General features: G+C 58.3%; 1 protein-coding gene across 1 annotated transcript; it reads left to right on the forward strand.

Annotated features, from left to right (window-relative positions):
- The first annotated feature begins 3,505 nt into the window (after positions 1 to 3,505).
- On the forward strand, positions 3,506 to 10,439 carry LOC148662572 (uncharacterized). Its single transcript, XM_088631292.1, has 5 exons — positions 3,506 to 3,749; positions 5,504 to 5,767; positions 7,229 to 7,492; positions 9,044 to 9,091; positions 10,101 to 10,439. Exons 1-5 carry the CDS (start codon positions 3,680 to 3,682, stop codon positions 10,160 to 10,162), a joined length of 708 nt encoding a protein of 235 aa, XP_088487418.1. The 5' UTR covers positions 3,506 to 3,679; the 3' UTR covers positions 10,163 to 10,439.
- Positions 10,440 to 12,570: the final 2,131 nt, after the last annotated feature.

Consider the following 12,570-nt stretch of genomic DNA (forward strand, 5'->3'; position numbering starts at 1 on the left):
GAGAGAGAGGGGTTCATACAGACACACTGACTGGACACTCCAGTACGTGAACACTGCACTGAGAGAGAGAGGGGTTCATACAGACACACTGACTGGACACTCCAGTACATGAACACTGCACTGAGAGAGAGAGGGGTTCATACAGACACACTGACTGGACACTCCAGTACATGAACACTACACTGAGAGAGAGAGAGGGGTTCATACAGACACACTGACTGGACACTCCAGTACATGAACACTGCACTGAGAGAGAGAGAGGGGTTCATACACACACACTGACTGGACACTCCAGGACATGAACACTGCACTGAGAGAGAGAGAGGGGTTCACACAGAAACACTGACTGGACACTCCAGGACATGAACACTGCACTGAGAGAGAGAGAGGGGTTCATACAGACACACTGACTGGACACTCCAGTACATGAACACTGCACTGAGAGAGAGAGGGGTTCATACAGACACACTGACTGGACACTCCAGGACATGAACACTGCACTGAGAGAGAGAGAGAGGGGGGTCGATACAGACACACTGACTGGACACTCCAGGACATGAACACTGCACTGAGAGAGAGAGAGGGGTTCACACAGAAACACTGACTGGACACTCCAGGACATGAACACTGCACTGAGAGAGAGAGAGGGGTTCATACAGACACACTGACTGGACACTCCAGTACATGAACACTGCACTGAGAGAGAGAGGGCTTCATACAGACACACTGACTGGACACTCCAGGACATGAACACTGCACTGAGAGAGAGAGAGGGGTTCATACAGACACACTGACTGGACACTCCAGGACATGAACACTGCACTGAGAGAGAGAGAGAGGGGTTCATACAGACACACTGACTGGACACTCCAGGACATGAACACTGCACTGAGAGAGAGAGAGGGGTTCATACAGACACACTGACTGGACACTCCAGTACATGAACACTGCACTGAGAGAGAGAGGGGTTCATACAGACACACTGACTGGACACTCCAGTACATGAACACTACACTGAGAGAGAGAGAGGGGTTCATACAGACACACTGACTGGACACTCCAGTACATGAACACTACACTGAGAGAGAGAGAGGGGTTCATACAGACACACTGACTGGACACTCCAGTACATGAACACTGCACTGAGAGAGAGAGGGGTTCATACAGACACACTGACTGGACACTCCAGGACATGAACACTGCACTGAGAGAGAGAGGGGTTCACACAGACACACTGACTGGACACTCCAGTACATGAACACTGCACTGAGAGAGAGAGAGGGGTTCATACAGACACACTGACTGGACACTCCAGGACATGAACACTGCACTGAGAGAGAGAGAGGGGTTCATTCAGACACACTGACTGGACACTCCAGGACATGAACACTACACTGAGAGAGAGAGAGGGGTTCATACAGACACACTGACTGGACACTCCAGTACATGAACACTACACTGAGAGAGAGAGAGGGGTTCATACAGACACACTGACTGGACACTCCAGGACATGAACACTGCACTGAGAGAGAGAGAGGGGTTCATTCAGACACACTGACTGGACACTCCAGGACATGAACACTACACTGAGAGAGAGAGAGGGGTTCATACAGACACACTGACTGGACACTCCAGTACATGAACACTGCACTGAGAGAGAGAGAGGGGTTCATACAGACACACTGACTGGACACTCCAGTACATGAACACTGCACTGAGAGAGAGAGAGGGGTTCATACAGACACACTGACTGGACACTCCAGGACATGAACACTGCACTGAGAGAGAGAGAGGGGTTCATTCAGACACACTGACTGGACACTCCAGGACATGAACACTACACTGAGAGAGAGAGAGGGGTTCATACAGACACACTGACTGGACACTCCAGTACATGAACACTACACTGAGAGAGAGAGAGGGGTTCATACAGACACACTGACTGGACACTCCAGGACATGAACACTGCACTGAGAGAGAGAGAGGGGTTCATACAGACACACTGACTGGACACTCCAGGACATGAACACTGCACTGAGAGAGAGAGGGGTTCATACAGACACACTGACTGGACACTCCAGTACATGAACACTGCACTGAGAGAGAGAGAGGGGTTCATACAGACACACTGACTGGACACTCCAGGACATGAACACTGCACTGAGAGAGAGAGGGGTTCATACAGACACACTGACTGGACACTCCAGTACATGAACACTGCACTGAGAGAGAGAGGGGTTCATACAGACACACTGACTGGACACTCCAGTACATGAACACTACACTGAGAGAGAGAGAGGGGTTCATACAGACACACTGACTGGACACTCCAGTACATGAACACTACACTGAGAGAGAGAGAGGGGTTCATACAGACACACTGACTGGACACTCCAGTACATGAACACTGCACTGAGAGAGAGAGGGGTTCATACAGACACACTGACTGGACACTCCAGGACATGAACACTGCACTGAGAGAGAGAGGGGTTCACACAGACACACTGACTGGACACTCCAGTACATGAACACTGCACTGAGAGAGAGAGAGGGGTTCATACAGACACACTGACTGGACACTCCAGGACATGAACACTGCACTGAGAGAGAGAGAGGGGTTCATTCAGACACACTGACTGGACACTCCAGGACATGAACACTACACTGAGAGAGAGAGAGGGGTTCATACAGACACACTGACTGGACACTCCAGTACATGAACACTACACTGAGAGAGAGAGAGGGGTTCATACAGACACACTGACTGGACACTCCAGGACATGAACACTGCACTGAGAGAGAGAGAGGGGTTCATTCAGACACACTGACTGGACACTCCAGGACATGAACACTACACTGAGAGAGAGAGAGGGGTTCATACAGACACACTGACTGGACACTCCAGTACATGAACACTGCACTGAGAGAGAGAGAGGGGTTCATACAGACACACTGACTGGACACTCCAGTACATGAACACTGCACTGAGAGAGAGAGAGGGGTTCATACAGACACACTGACTGGACACTCCAGGACATGAACACTGCACTGAGAGAGAGAGAGGGGTTCATTCAGACACACTGACTGGACACTCCAGGACATGAACACTACACTGAGAGAGAGAGAGGGGTTCATACAGACACACTGACTGGACACTCCAGTACATGAACACTACACTGAGAGAGAGAGAGGGGTTCATACAGACACACTGACTGGACACTCCAGGACATGAACACTACACTGAGAGAGAGAGAGGGGTTCATACAGACACACTGACTGGACACTCCAGTACATGAACACTGCACTGAGAGAGAGAGGGGTTCATACAGACACACTGACTGGACACTCCAGGACATGAACACTGCACTGAGAGAGAGAGGGGTTCATACAGACACACTGACTGGACACTCCAGGACATGAACACTGCACTGAGAGAGAGAGAGGGGTTGATACAGACAGCAGTGGGCTGTCATGAGAAAGACAGAACTTCCTCTTTAAGCAGCAGCAGCGCAGAGGCACTTGTGAAACCAAACAGGAAGTGTGCACACAGGGGACTATTTATTTTGTGATTGAGAGAGGAAAGGCGCATTATCAGAGAAGCTAACCAGCTGAATTGACACTCCGGCGCTACAGAGTTTCCCAGCTGGCCAGCGGGTTGAGATTGTGGGGGACTGCGACGATGGGGTGCTCGTCTCTCCTTCTGTCCGTGCTCTGTGTGTGCACCGGGACCGGGCTGAGCTACGACCGAGGTGAGAGCTGTGGTTCTGGCTGTCTGGAGGTGTGTCTCGCAGTCTCGCAGGACAGCAGTCCATCATAGGACACACACACACACCCTGGACAGGACACCAGTCCATCACAGGACACTCACACACTCACACACCCTGGACAGGACACCAGTCCATCACAGGACACACACACACTCACACACCCTGGACAGGACACCAGTCCATCACAGGACACACACACACACTCACACACCCTGGACAGGACACCAGTCCATCACAGGACACACACACACACTCACACACCCTGGACAGGACACCAGTCCATCACAGGACACACACACACTCACACACCCTGGACAGGACACCAGTCCATCACAGGACACACACAGACACTCACACACCCTGGACAGGACACCAGTCCATCACAGGACACACACACACACTCACACACCCTGGACAGGACAGCAGTCCATCACAGGACACACACACACACTCACACACCCTGGACAGGACACCAGTCCATCACAGGACACACACACACTCACACACCCTGGACAGGACACCAGTCCATCACAGGACACACACAGACACTCACACACCCTGGACAGGACACCAGTCCATCACAGGACACACACACACACTCACACACCCTGGACAGGACAGCAGTCCATCACAGGACACACACACACATTCACACACCCTGGACAGGACAGCAGTCCATCACAGGACACACACACACACTCACACACCCTGGACAGGACACCAGTCCATCACAGGACACACACACCCTGGGCAGGACACCAGTCCACCACACTAACCCACGCAATCACACACAATCACAGAAGATCAGTGTGTTTGTGCGCAGAGCTCCAGTCGAGAGGAATTTGACACTCGGACCCCCGTCTTCACTGCAGAGGAAGTGATACACAGGGCAGGGAAGTTTAAAAGCGCAGTGTCATAGTTTCGTGGTCTTGTGGCGGTAGACGCCGCTGGAGCAGAGAGGCCAGCCGGAAACCGCGGAGTGCTGCGTGACGTCAGCTTCCCAGCAGACAGAAACGAGGGGTGCCCACCCCCACCACCTTTTTTAAGAACACCCTCCCCCATTCTTTGGATCGGTTTGAAACGCTGACCAGTTAATGGGCTCAGGCCAGGTGTTTCGATCCAGTCGTGATGAGAAACAAAACCCGATTTTTCGCTTCGACCACCAGGGCTGGCCAGCTTGTTCCCCACCCCCGCCACCCTCTGTGTACAGTAGAGCCCCCTGTCCTGACTGGAGGAGCTCACCCAGCTGCGTCTGGAGAGAAGCCGGGGTATCGGCTTCAACCACAGGGCTGGGCGGCTTGTTCCCCACCCCCGCCACCCTCTGTGTACAGAAGAGCCCCCTGTCCTGACTGGAGGAGCTCACCCAGCTGTGTCTGGAGAGGAGCCGGGGTATCGGCTTCAACCACAGGGGTTAGGCGGCTTGTTCCCCACCCCCACCCCTCTCTGTGTACAGTAGAGCCTCCTGTCCTGACTGGAGGAGCTCACCCAGCTGTGTCTGGAGAGAAGCCGGGGTATCGGCTTCAACCACAGGGCTAGGCGGCTTGTTCCCCACCCCCGCCACCCTCTGTGTACAGAAGAGCCTCCTGTCCTGACTGGAGGAGCTCACCCAGCTGTGTCTGGAGAGAAGCCGGGGTATCGGCTTTGTTCCACACCCCTGCCACTCTCTGTGTACAGTAGAGCCCCCTGTCCTGACTGCAGGAGCTCACCCAGCTGCGTCTGCTCCTTCTTCTCTCCAGGCGCCTCGAAGGTCTACACCTCGGTGGGCGGGAGGGTGTTCCTGCGCTGTGGGGACCCCCAGGTCGCCATGGAGACCGTGGGGGCCAGGTGGGGGTTCGTCGCCGGGGGGAGCTGCGCTCTGGCCGCGCCGCTGGGCCCCGAGAGCCGGCGGGACGTGAAGGCGGACGGTACGCTGGTGATCCGGGACGTCCGGCCCGGGGACGTGGGGCGGTACTGCTGTGGGGCCGGCTCCGGGCCCGGGACCGACCTGCTGCTGCTGTCCGGTGAGTCCGGAGCCGCTGGGCTGGGGCTGGGCTGGGCTGGGTATATACTGGGGATATACTGGGGCTGGGCTGGGGCTGGGCTGGGGATATACTGGGTATATACTGGGGCTGTACTGGGTTTATACTGGGGCTGGACTGGGTATATACTGGGGCTGGACTGGGGCTGGACTGGGTTTGTACTGGGGCTGGGCTGGGGCTGGGCTGGGTTTATACTGGGTATATACTGGGGCTGGTCTGGGGATATACTGGGGCTGGGCTGGGTTTATACTGGGGATATACTGGGGCTGGACTGGGTATATACTGGGGCTGGACTGGGGCTGGGCTGGGTATATACTGGGTATATACTGGGGCTGGACTGGGTTTATACTGGGTATATACTGGGGCTGGACTGGGTATATACTGGGGCTGGACTGGGGCTGGACTGGGGCTGGGCTGGCTATATACTGGGTATATACTGGGGCTGGACTGGGTTTATACTGGGTATATACTGGGGCTGGACTGGGTATATACTGGGTATATACTGGGTTTATACTGGGGCTGGACTGGGTATATACTGGGGCTGGACTGGGTATATACTGGGTATATACTGGGGCTGGACTGGGGCTGGACTGGGGCTGGGCTGGGTTTATACTGGGTATATACTGGGGCTGGGCTGGGTATATACTGGGTATATACTGGGGCTGGACTGGGTTTATACTGGGTATATACTGGGGCTGGACTGGGTATATACTGGGGCTGGACTGGGGCTGGGCTGGCTATATACTGGGTATATACTGGGGCTGGACTGGGTTTATACTGGGTATATACTGGGGCTGGACTGGGTATATACTGGGTATATACTGGGTTTATACTGGGGCTGGACTGGGTATATACTGGGTATATTCTGGGGCTGGACTGGGGCTGGACTGGGGCTGGGCTGGGTACATACTGGGGCTGGACTGGGTTTATACTGGGTATATACTGGGGCTGGACTGGGTATATACTGGGTATATACTGGGCTTATACTGGGCTTATACTGGGGCTGGACTGGGTATATACTGGGTATATACTGGGGCTGGACTGGGTTTATACTGAGTTTGTACTGGGGCTGGACTGGGTATATACTGGGTTTATACTGGGGCTGTTCAAGTGCTGTCCTGAGGCTGTGCTGGGGCTGTGCTGGGGCTGTACTGGCACTGTACTGGGTTTATACTGGGGCTGTTCAAGCGCTGTGCTGGGGCTGTGCTGGGTTTGTACTGAGTTTGTACTGGGGCTGGACTGGGGCTGTGCTGACACTGTACTGGGTTTATACTGGGGCTGTGCTGGGTTTGTACTGGGTTTGTACTGGGGCTGGACTGGGGCTGTGCTGGGGCTGGACTGACACTGTACTGGGTTTATACTGGGGCTGTGCTGGGTTTGTACTGGGGCAGTACTGGGGCTGTACTGGCCCTGATCTCATGGGGTCCCCTCCTCTGTGTCCAGTGTCGGCAGACCCCTCGGACCCCGCCCCCGAGGACATAGCGGTCGTGACCTGCGAGCTGAGGTGCCCGGCGGCCTGCGGCCCCTACGCCCTGACCATGAACGTCTCCGGCCGGGCGGAGCTCCTCTCCGCTCGCGGGGAACCCCTGCAGCACGTCCTGAGCCCCGGCGGGGCGGGCCGGGGGCGGGACTTCCGGTGCCAGCTGGAGGTCGAGGGGAGGGTCCGGGCCACTGCCTCCCTGGCGCTGCAGGCGCAGAACCGGACAGGTAACCGGGCACCGCCATTATGGGCATGTCTGGTGGTGTCATACCACTCCCACTGTGGGGGGGCGGGGCCTGGCCCAGGGCCACTCCCACTGTAGGGGGCGGGGCCTGGCCCAGAGCCACTCCCACTGTGGGGGCGGGGCCTGGGCCAGAGCCACTCCCACTGTAGGGGCGGGCCTGGCCTGGCCCAGAGCCACTCCCACTGTGGGGGCGGGGCCTGGGCCAGAGCCACTCCCACTGTAGGGGGCGGGGTCTGGTCCAGAGTCACTCCTGCTGTAGGGGGCGGGGCCTGGCCCAGAGCCACTCCCACTGTAGGGACGGGCCTGGCCCAGAGCCACTCCCACTGTAGGGACGGGCCTGGCCCAGAGCCACTCCCACTGTAGGGACGGGCCTGGCCCAGAGCCACTCCCACTGTAGGGGTGGGCCTGGCCTGGTCCAGAGCCACTCCCACTGTGGGGGCGGGGCCTGGGCCAGAGCCACTCCCACTGTAGGGGGCGGGGTCTGGTCCAGAGTCACTCCTGCTGTAGGGGGCGGGGCCTGGCCCAGAGCCACTCCCACTGTAGGGACGGGCCTGGCCCAGAGCCACTCCCACTGTAGGGACGGGCCTGGCCCAGAGCCACTCCCACTGTAGGGACGGGCCTGGCCCAGAGCCACTCCCACTGTAGGGACGGGCCTGGCCCAGAGCCACTCCCACTGTAGGGGCAGGCCTGGCCTGGCCCAGAGCCACTCCCACTGTGGGGGCGGGCCTGGCCTGGTCCAGAGCCACTCCCACTGTGGGGACGGGCCTGGCCTGGCCCAGAGCCACTCCCACTGGGGGGGCGGGCCTGGCCTGCTCCAGAGCCACTCCCACTGTGGGGCGGGGCCTGGTCCAGAGCTACTCCCACTGTAGGGGGCGGGCCTGGTCCAGAGCCACTCCCACTGTGGGGGGCGGGCCTGGTCCAGAGCCACTCCCACTGTGGGGGGCGGGGCCTGGTCCAGAGCCACTCCCACTGTAGGGACGGGCCTGGCCTGGTCCAGAGCCACTTCTACTGTAGGGACGGGCCTGGCCTGGTCCAGAGCCACTCTCACTGTGGGGACGGGCCTGGCCTGGCCCAGAGCCACTCCCACTGGGGGGGCGGGCCTGGCCTGGCCCAGAGACACTCCCACTGTGCAGGGGCGGGGCCTGGCCCAGAGACACTCCCACTGTGAGCCTGTCTGATGCAGAGTCACCCCTCCCTGTGGGTGTCCCTGGTACGACATCATCCCTACTGTGGAATGAATGCCCGGCTTGGTCAGATCGTGGCGTCGCATTCGTTGTGCGAGGTCAGCGGAGAGCTGCTTGCGGATGACAAAACGTCCTGTAGTGTTCTCTGTCCGTGGAAAAGACCAAAGATTTCGGAAGAAGCAGGGCCGTTTCACACAGGCAAGCCTGGCAGTTAACAAGGGCTTACAGGGCGCTTGGGGTCTCAGGTAATCAAATCAAAGTTTATTGATCAAATGCACAGTAGTTGGAGAGATCCTCCTGATATTAAATTCATTGCTTGGACAGATAATGAAAGCCTTTAATTGTTTCAGATTCCGGGTTACGACAGTCTACATGGAGAAACGGAGGAGTGGGTGCAGGTAAGAACCAGCGACCTAGGTCAGGATTCTCATGTCCTGGTCCTGGAGGGGTCAGTGTGTGTGTGTGTGTCTGCAGAGTCTCCAGGGGTCTTTAAAGCAGGGCTGTCCAGTCCTGGTCCTGGAGGGGTCAGTGTGTGTGTCTGCAGAGTCTCCAGGGGTCTTTAAAGCAGGGCTGTCCAGTCCTGGTCCTGGAGGGGTCAGTGTGTGTGTGTGTCTGCAGTCTCCAGGGGTCTTTAAAGCAGGGCTGTCCAGTCCTGGTCCTGGAGGGATCAGTGTGTGTGTGTGTCTGCAGTCTCCAGGGGACTTTAAAGCAGGGCTGTCCAGTCCTGGTCCTGGAGGGGTCAGTGTGTGTGTGTGTGTGTGTGTGTGTCTGCAGAGACTCCAGGTGTCCAAGACACATGGAGAATCTGCACACAGCCCTGTGGTTGAAGGCGATACCCTGGCTTCTCTCCAGACACAGCTGGGTGAGCTCCTCCAGTCAGGACAGGAGACTCTTCTGTACACAGAGGGTGGTGGGGGTGGGGAACAGGCTGCCCAGCCCTGTGGTTGAAGCCGATACCCTGGCTTCTCCCCAGACACAGCTGGGTGAGCTCCTCCAGTCAGGACAGGAGGCTCTTCTGTACACAGAGGGGTGGCGGGGGTGGGGAACAGGCCGCCCAGCCCTGTGGTTGAAGCCGATACCCTGGCTTCTCCCCAGACACAGCTGGGTGAGCTCCTCCAGTCAGGACAGGGGGCCCTTCTGTACACAGAGGGTGGTGGGGGTGGGGAACAAGCTGCCCAGTCCGTGTGGTTGAAGCCGATACCCTGGCTTCTCTCCAGACACAGCTGGGTGAGCTCCTCCAGTCAGGACAGGAGGCTCTTCTGTACACAGAGGGGTGGCGGGGGTGGGGAACAGGCTGCCCAGCCCTGTGGTTGAAGCCGCTACCCTGGCTCCTCCCCAGACACAGCTGGGTGAGCTCCTGCAGCTCAAACTGCCCGGCTCACAGGTTGGATCTCCCCTCTGCTCCAGGTGTCCCCAGGGCGGTGGTGACGCTGCTGTTGCCCCCGGTCGCCCTGGTGCTGCTGGGATAGACCCGCCAGCCGGGAGACGGGGGCTCCCAGTCCTGATCCTGTAGGCGAAGTTGGCGGGGGGGAGTCATCTTCCCCTTCCGGTCCGTGCCGCCAGACTCTTCATCGCGACCGTCCTCGTCGGCCGATTTCGGGATTTCTCCCCCTTCGCTTTCAGCTGTTAAGGAAAGCAGTTGCTGTGGGGTGCGAACCCTGGGCCTGTGGGGATGTCTTGTCTGGCTGAGGCCTGTGACTGGACTGACTCACTCTGTGGGTTTATCTAGTAAAGGGTCATACCCACTGTGTGTGTGTGTCCCGTCTCTCTGCGGGTGTGCCCCTCCCAGTTGGGGGGTGTGTCCGACGCGGTGCCCCTCCCAGTTGGGGGGTGTGTCCGACGCGGTGCCCCTCCCAGTTGGGGGTGTGTCCGACGTGGTGCCCCTCCCACTGTGGGAGTGTCCGACGTGGTGCCCCTCCCACTGTGGGAGTGTCCCACACGGTGCCCCTCCCACTGTGGGTGTGTCTAGTTTCACAGGTTTCGTCTAATATAGCCTAATATTCCCACGGTGAGTATGTCTAATATAGGGTTTCTCCCGCTGTGTCTAATAAAGTGTGGCTTCTTCTCAGAAAGTCGGATGGGATCCTGCCCCTCCTCCCCCAGTACCACAGAAAGTGTCCCAGTTGTATCTCTGTAAGTTACAGCTATACCAGTTCAGCACTGACCACCGGGCTTAACGACAGCTTCTACCCCACTGCTGTGTGAATTATGGACAGCTGCTCACCACTGCCCTCTGCTCCGACGGGCTGTCGCGTATCTCTTGTCCTGTATGAGCAGCAGTGGTATTCCTCACACCTATATAGCGCCTTGCTGGACCCTCCCCTCAGAGCTCCTCCCAGGTCAGGGGGATCCCCTCCAGCCCCCCCCCCCCAGTGTGCAGCCCCCACCTGGATGATGCTCCAGTCCGCTCAGCACACAGCAGCTCTCAGTGGGGAGGAGAGCAGAGGGATGGAGCCAGTTCAGAGAGGGGGGGTGATGAGGAGGCCATGATGGGTCAAGACCAGGGGGGGAATCAGGCCAGGACACTGGGGTAACACCCCTACTCTTCTCCAGAGACACCCCGGGATTGTTAATGAGCACAGAGAGTCAGGACCTCGGTTTGACGTCTCATCCGAAGGACGGCGCCTGTTTACAGTCCAGTGTCCCCCGTCACTATACTGGGGCATCAGGACCCACACAGACCGCAGGGTGAGAGCGCCCCCTGCTGGCCCCCACTCACACCAGTCCATCACAGACACAGACTCCCACCAGAGCCCAGTTCTCCCAGAAGTCAAGTCACCCACCAGCCCGGCTCTGGACTGCGGGAGGAAGCCGGACCACCTGGTGGAAACTCGGGCCAACGCAGGGGGAACATGCAGACTCCCCACAGACAGCCCTCCGAGTCAGGACCTCGGTTTGACGTCTCATCCGAAGGACGGCGCCTGTTTACAGTCCAGTGTCCCCCGTCACTATACTGGGGCATCAGGACCCACACAGACCGCAGGGTGAGAGCGCCCCCTGCTGGCCCCACTCACACCTCTCCCAGCAGCCTCAGTTTTTCCCAGGAGTCCCTGACCGGGCTCACACCTGCTGGGGCTCCAGTGGGGAGGGGGGCTGCAGGGTGACAGGGCCGTTGGGAGCAGAGCTCTGTGCGTTGTGCGGTTTTGCCCCGGCTGGCGGGCTGTGTGCGGGTCAGTGTTTATTTTTACTGCCCCCCCCGAGCACGCGGGCTGGAAGGGCTGTCCGTCGTCCTGCGGCCTTCCCGAGAGACGGCGGCGACGATCCGATCTCCCCAGCGCGCGCGCGCTCCCCCGGCGGGCTCAGACGACGAGAGGGGGGGGTGCCGATGTTGCCTCCCGTAGATGGGGAGTGGTTTTGGGGGGGGGGGTGGGGGGCCGTCGGCGTTCAACACCCACACGCAAGGTCCCTGAAGGGGATCCCCGGCATCGTTTCCGAGCTTTTCGATTGCCCTGGGAACCTGAACGATACTGAATCTGAACGAGCCGTGCCCCCCCCCAGTGTTGAGGAGAAGGACTTTCTTACCCACCCCCAAAAAAAAACCCGTCTGGAACCCTGGTTCCTCCATTCTGTGGCAGCTCGAACCCCGAGGCGGAGTGGGGCGGGGGGGGGGGCGCGGTGATGTCAGTCGGCCACAAGAGGCCGCCAGAGGCTCCCCAACGCGTGGAAATGCAGTCGGGTCGTCAGATGACTTGATGTGTGATAGTCAATTCATAATCGAATCTGTGACCTCTGGTCCAGTCAGTCCGGGGGGTCTGTGACCTCTGGTCCAGTCAGTCCAGGAGGTCTGTGACCTCTGGTCCAGTCAGTCCAGGAGGTCTGTGACTCTGGTCCAGTCAGTCCAGGAGGTCTGTGACTCTGGTCCAGTCAGTCCGGGGGG

The sequence above is a fragment of the Lepisosteus platostomus genome, chromosome 5 (genome assembly GCF_059453375.1).
Source record: "Lepisosteus platostomus isolate fLepPlt1 chromosome 5, fLepPlt1.hap1, whole genome shotgun sequence".
NCBI lineage: Eukaryota > Metazoa > Chordata > Actinopteri > Semionotiformes > Lepisosteidae > Lepisosteus > Lepisosteus platostomus.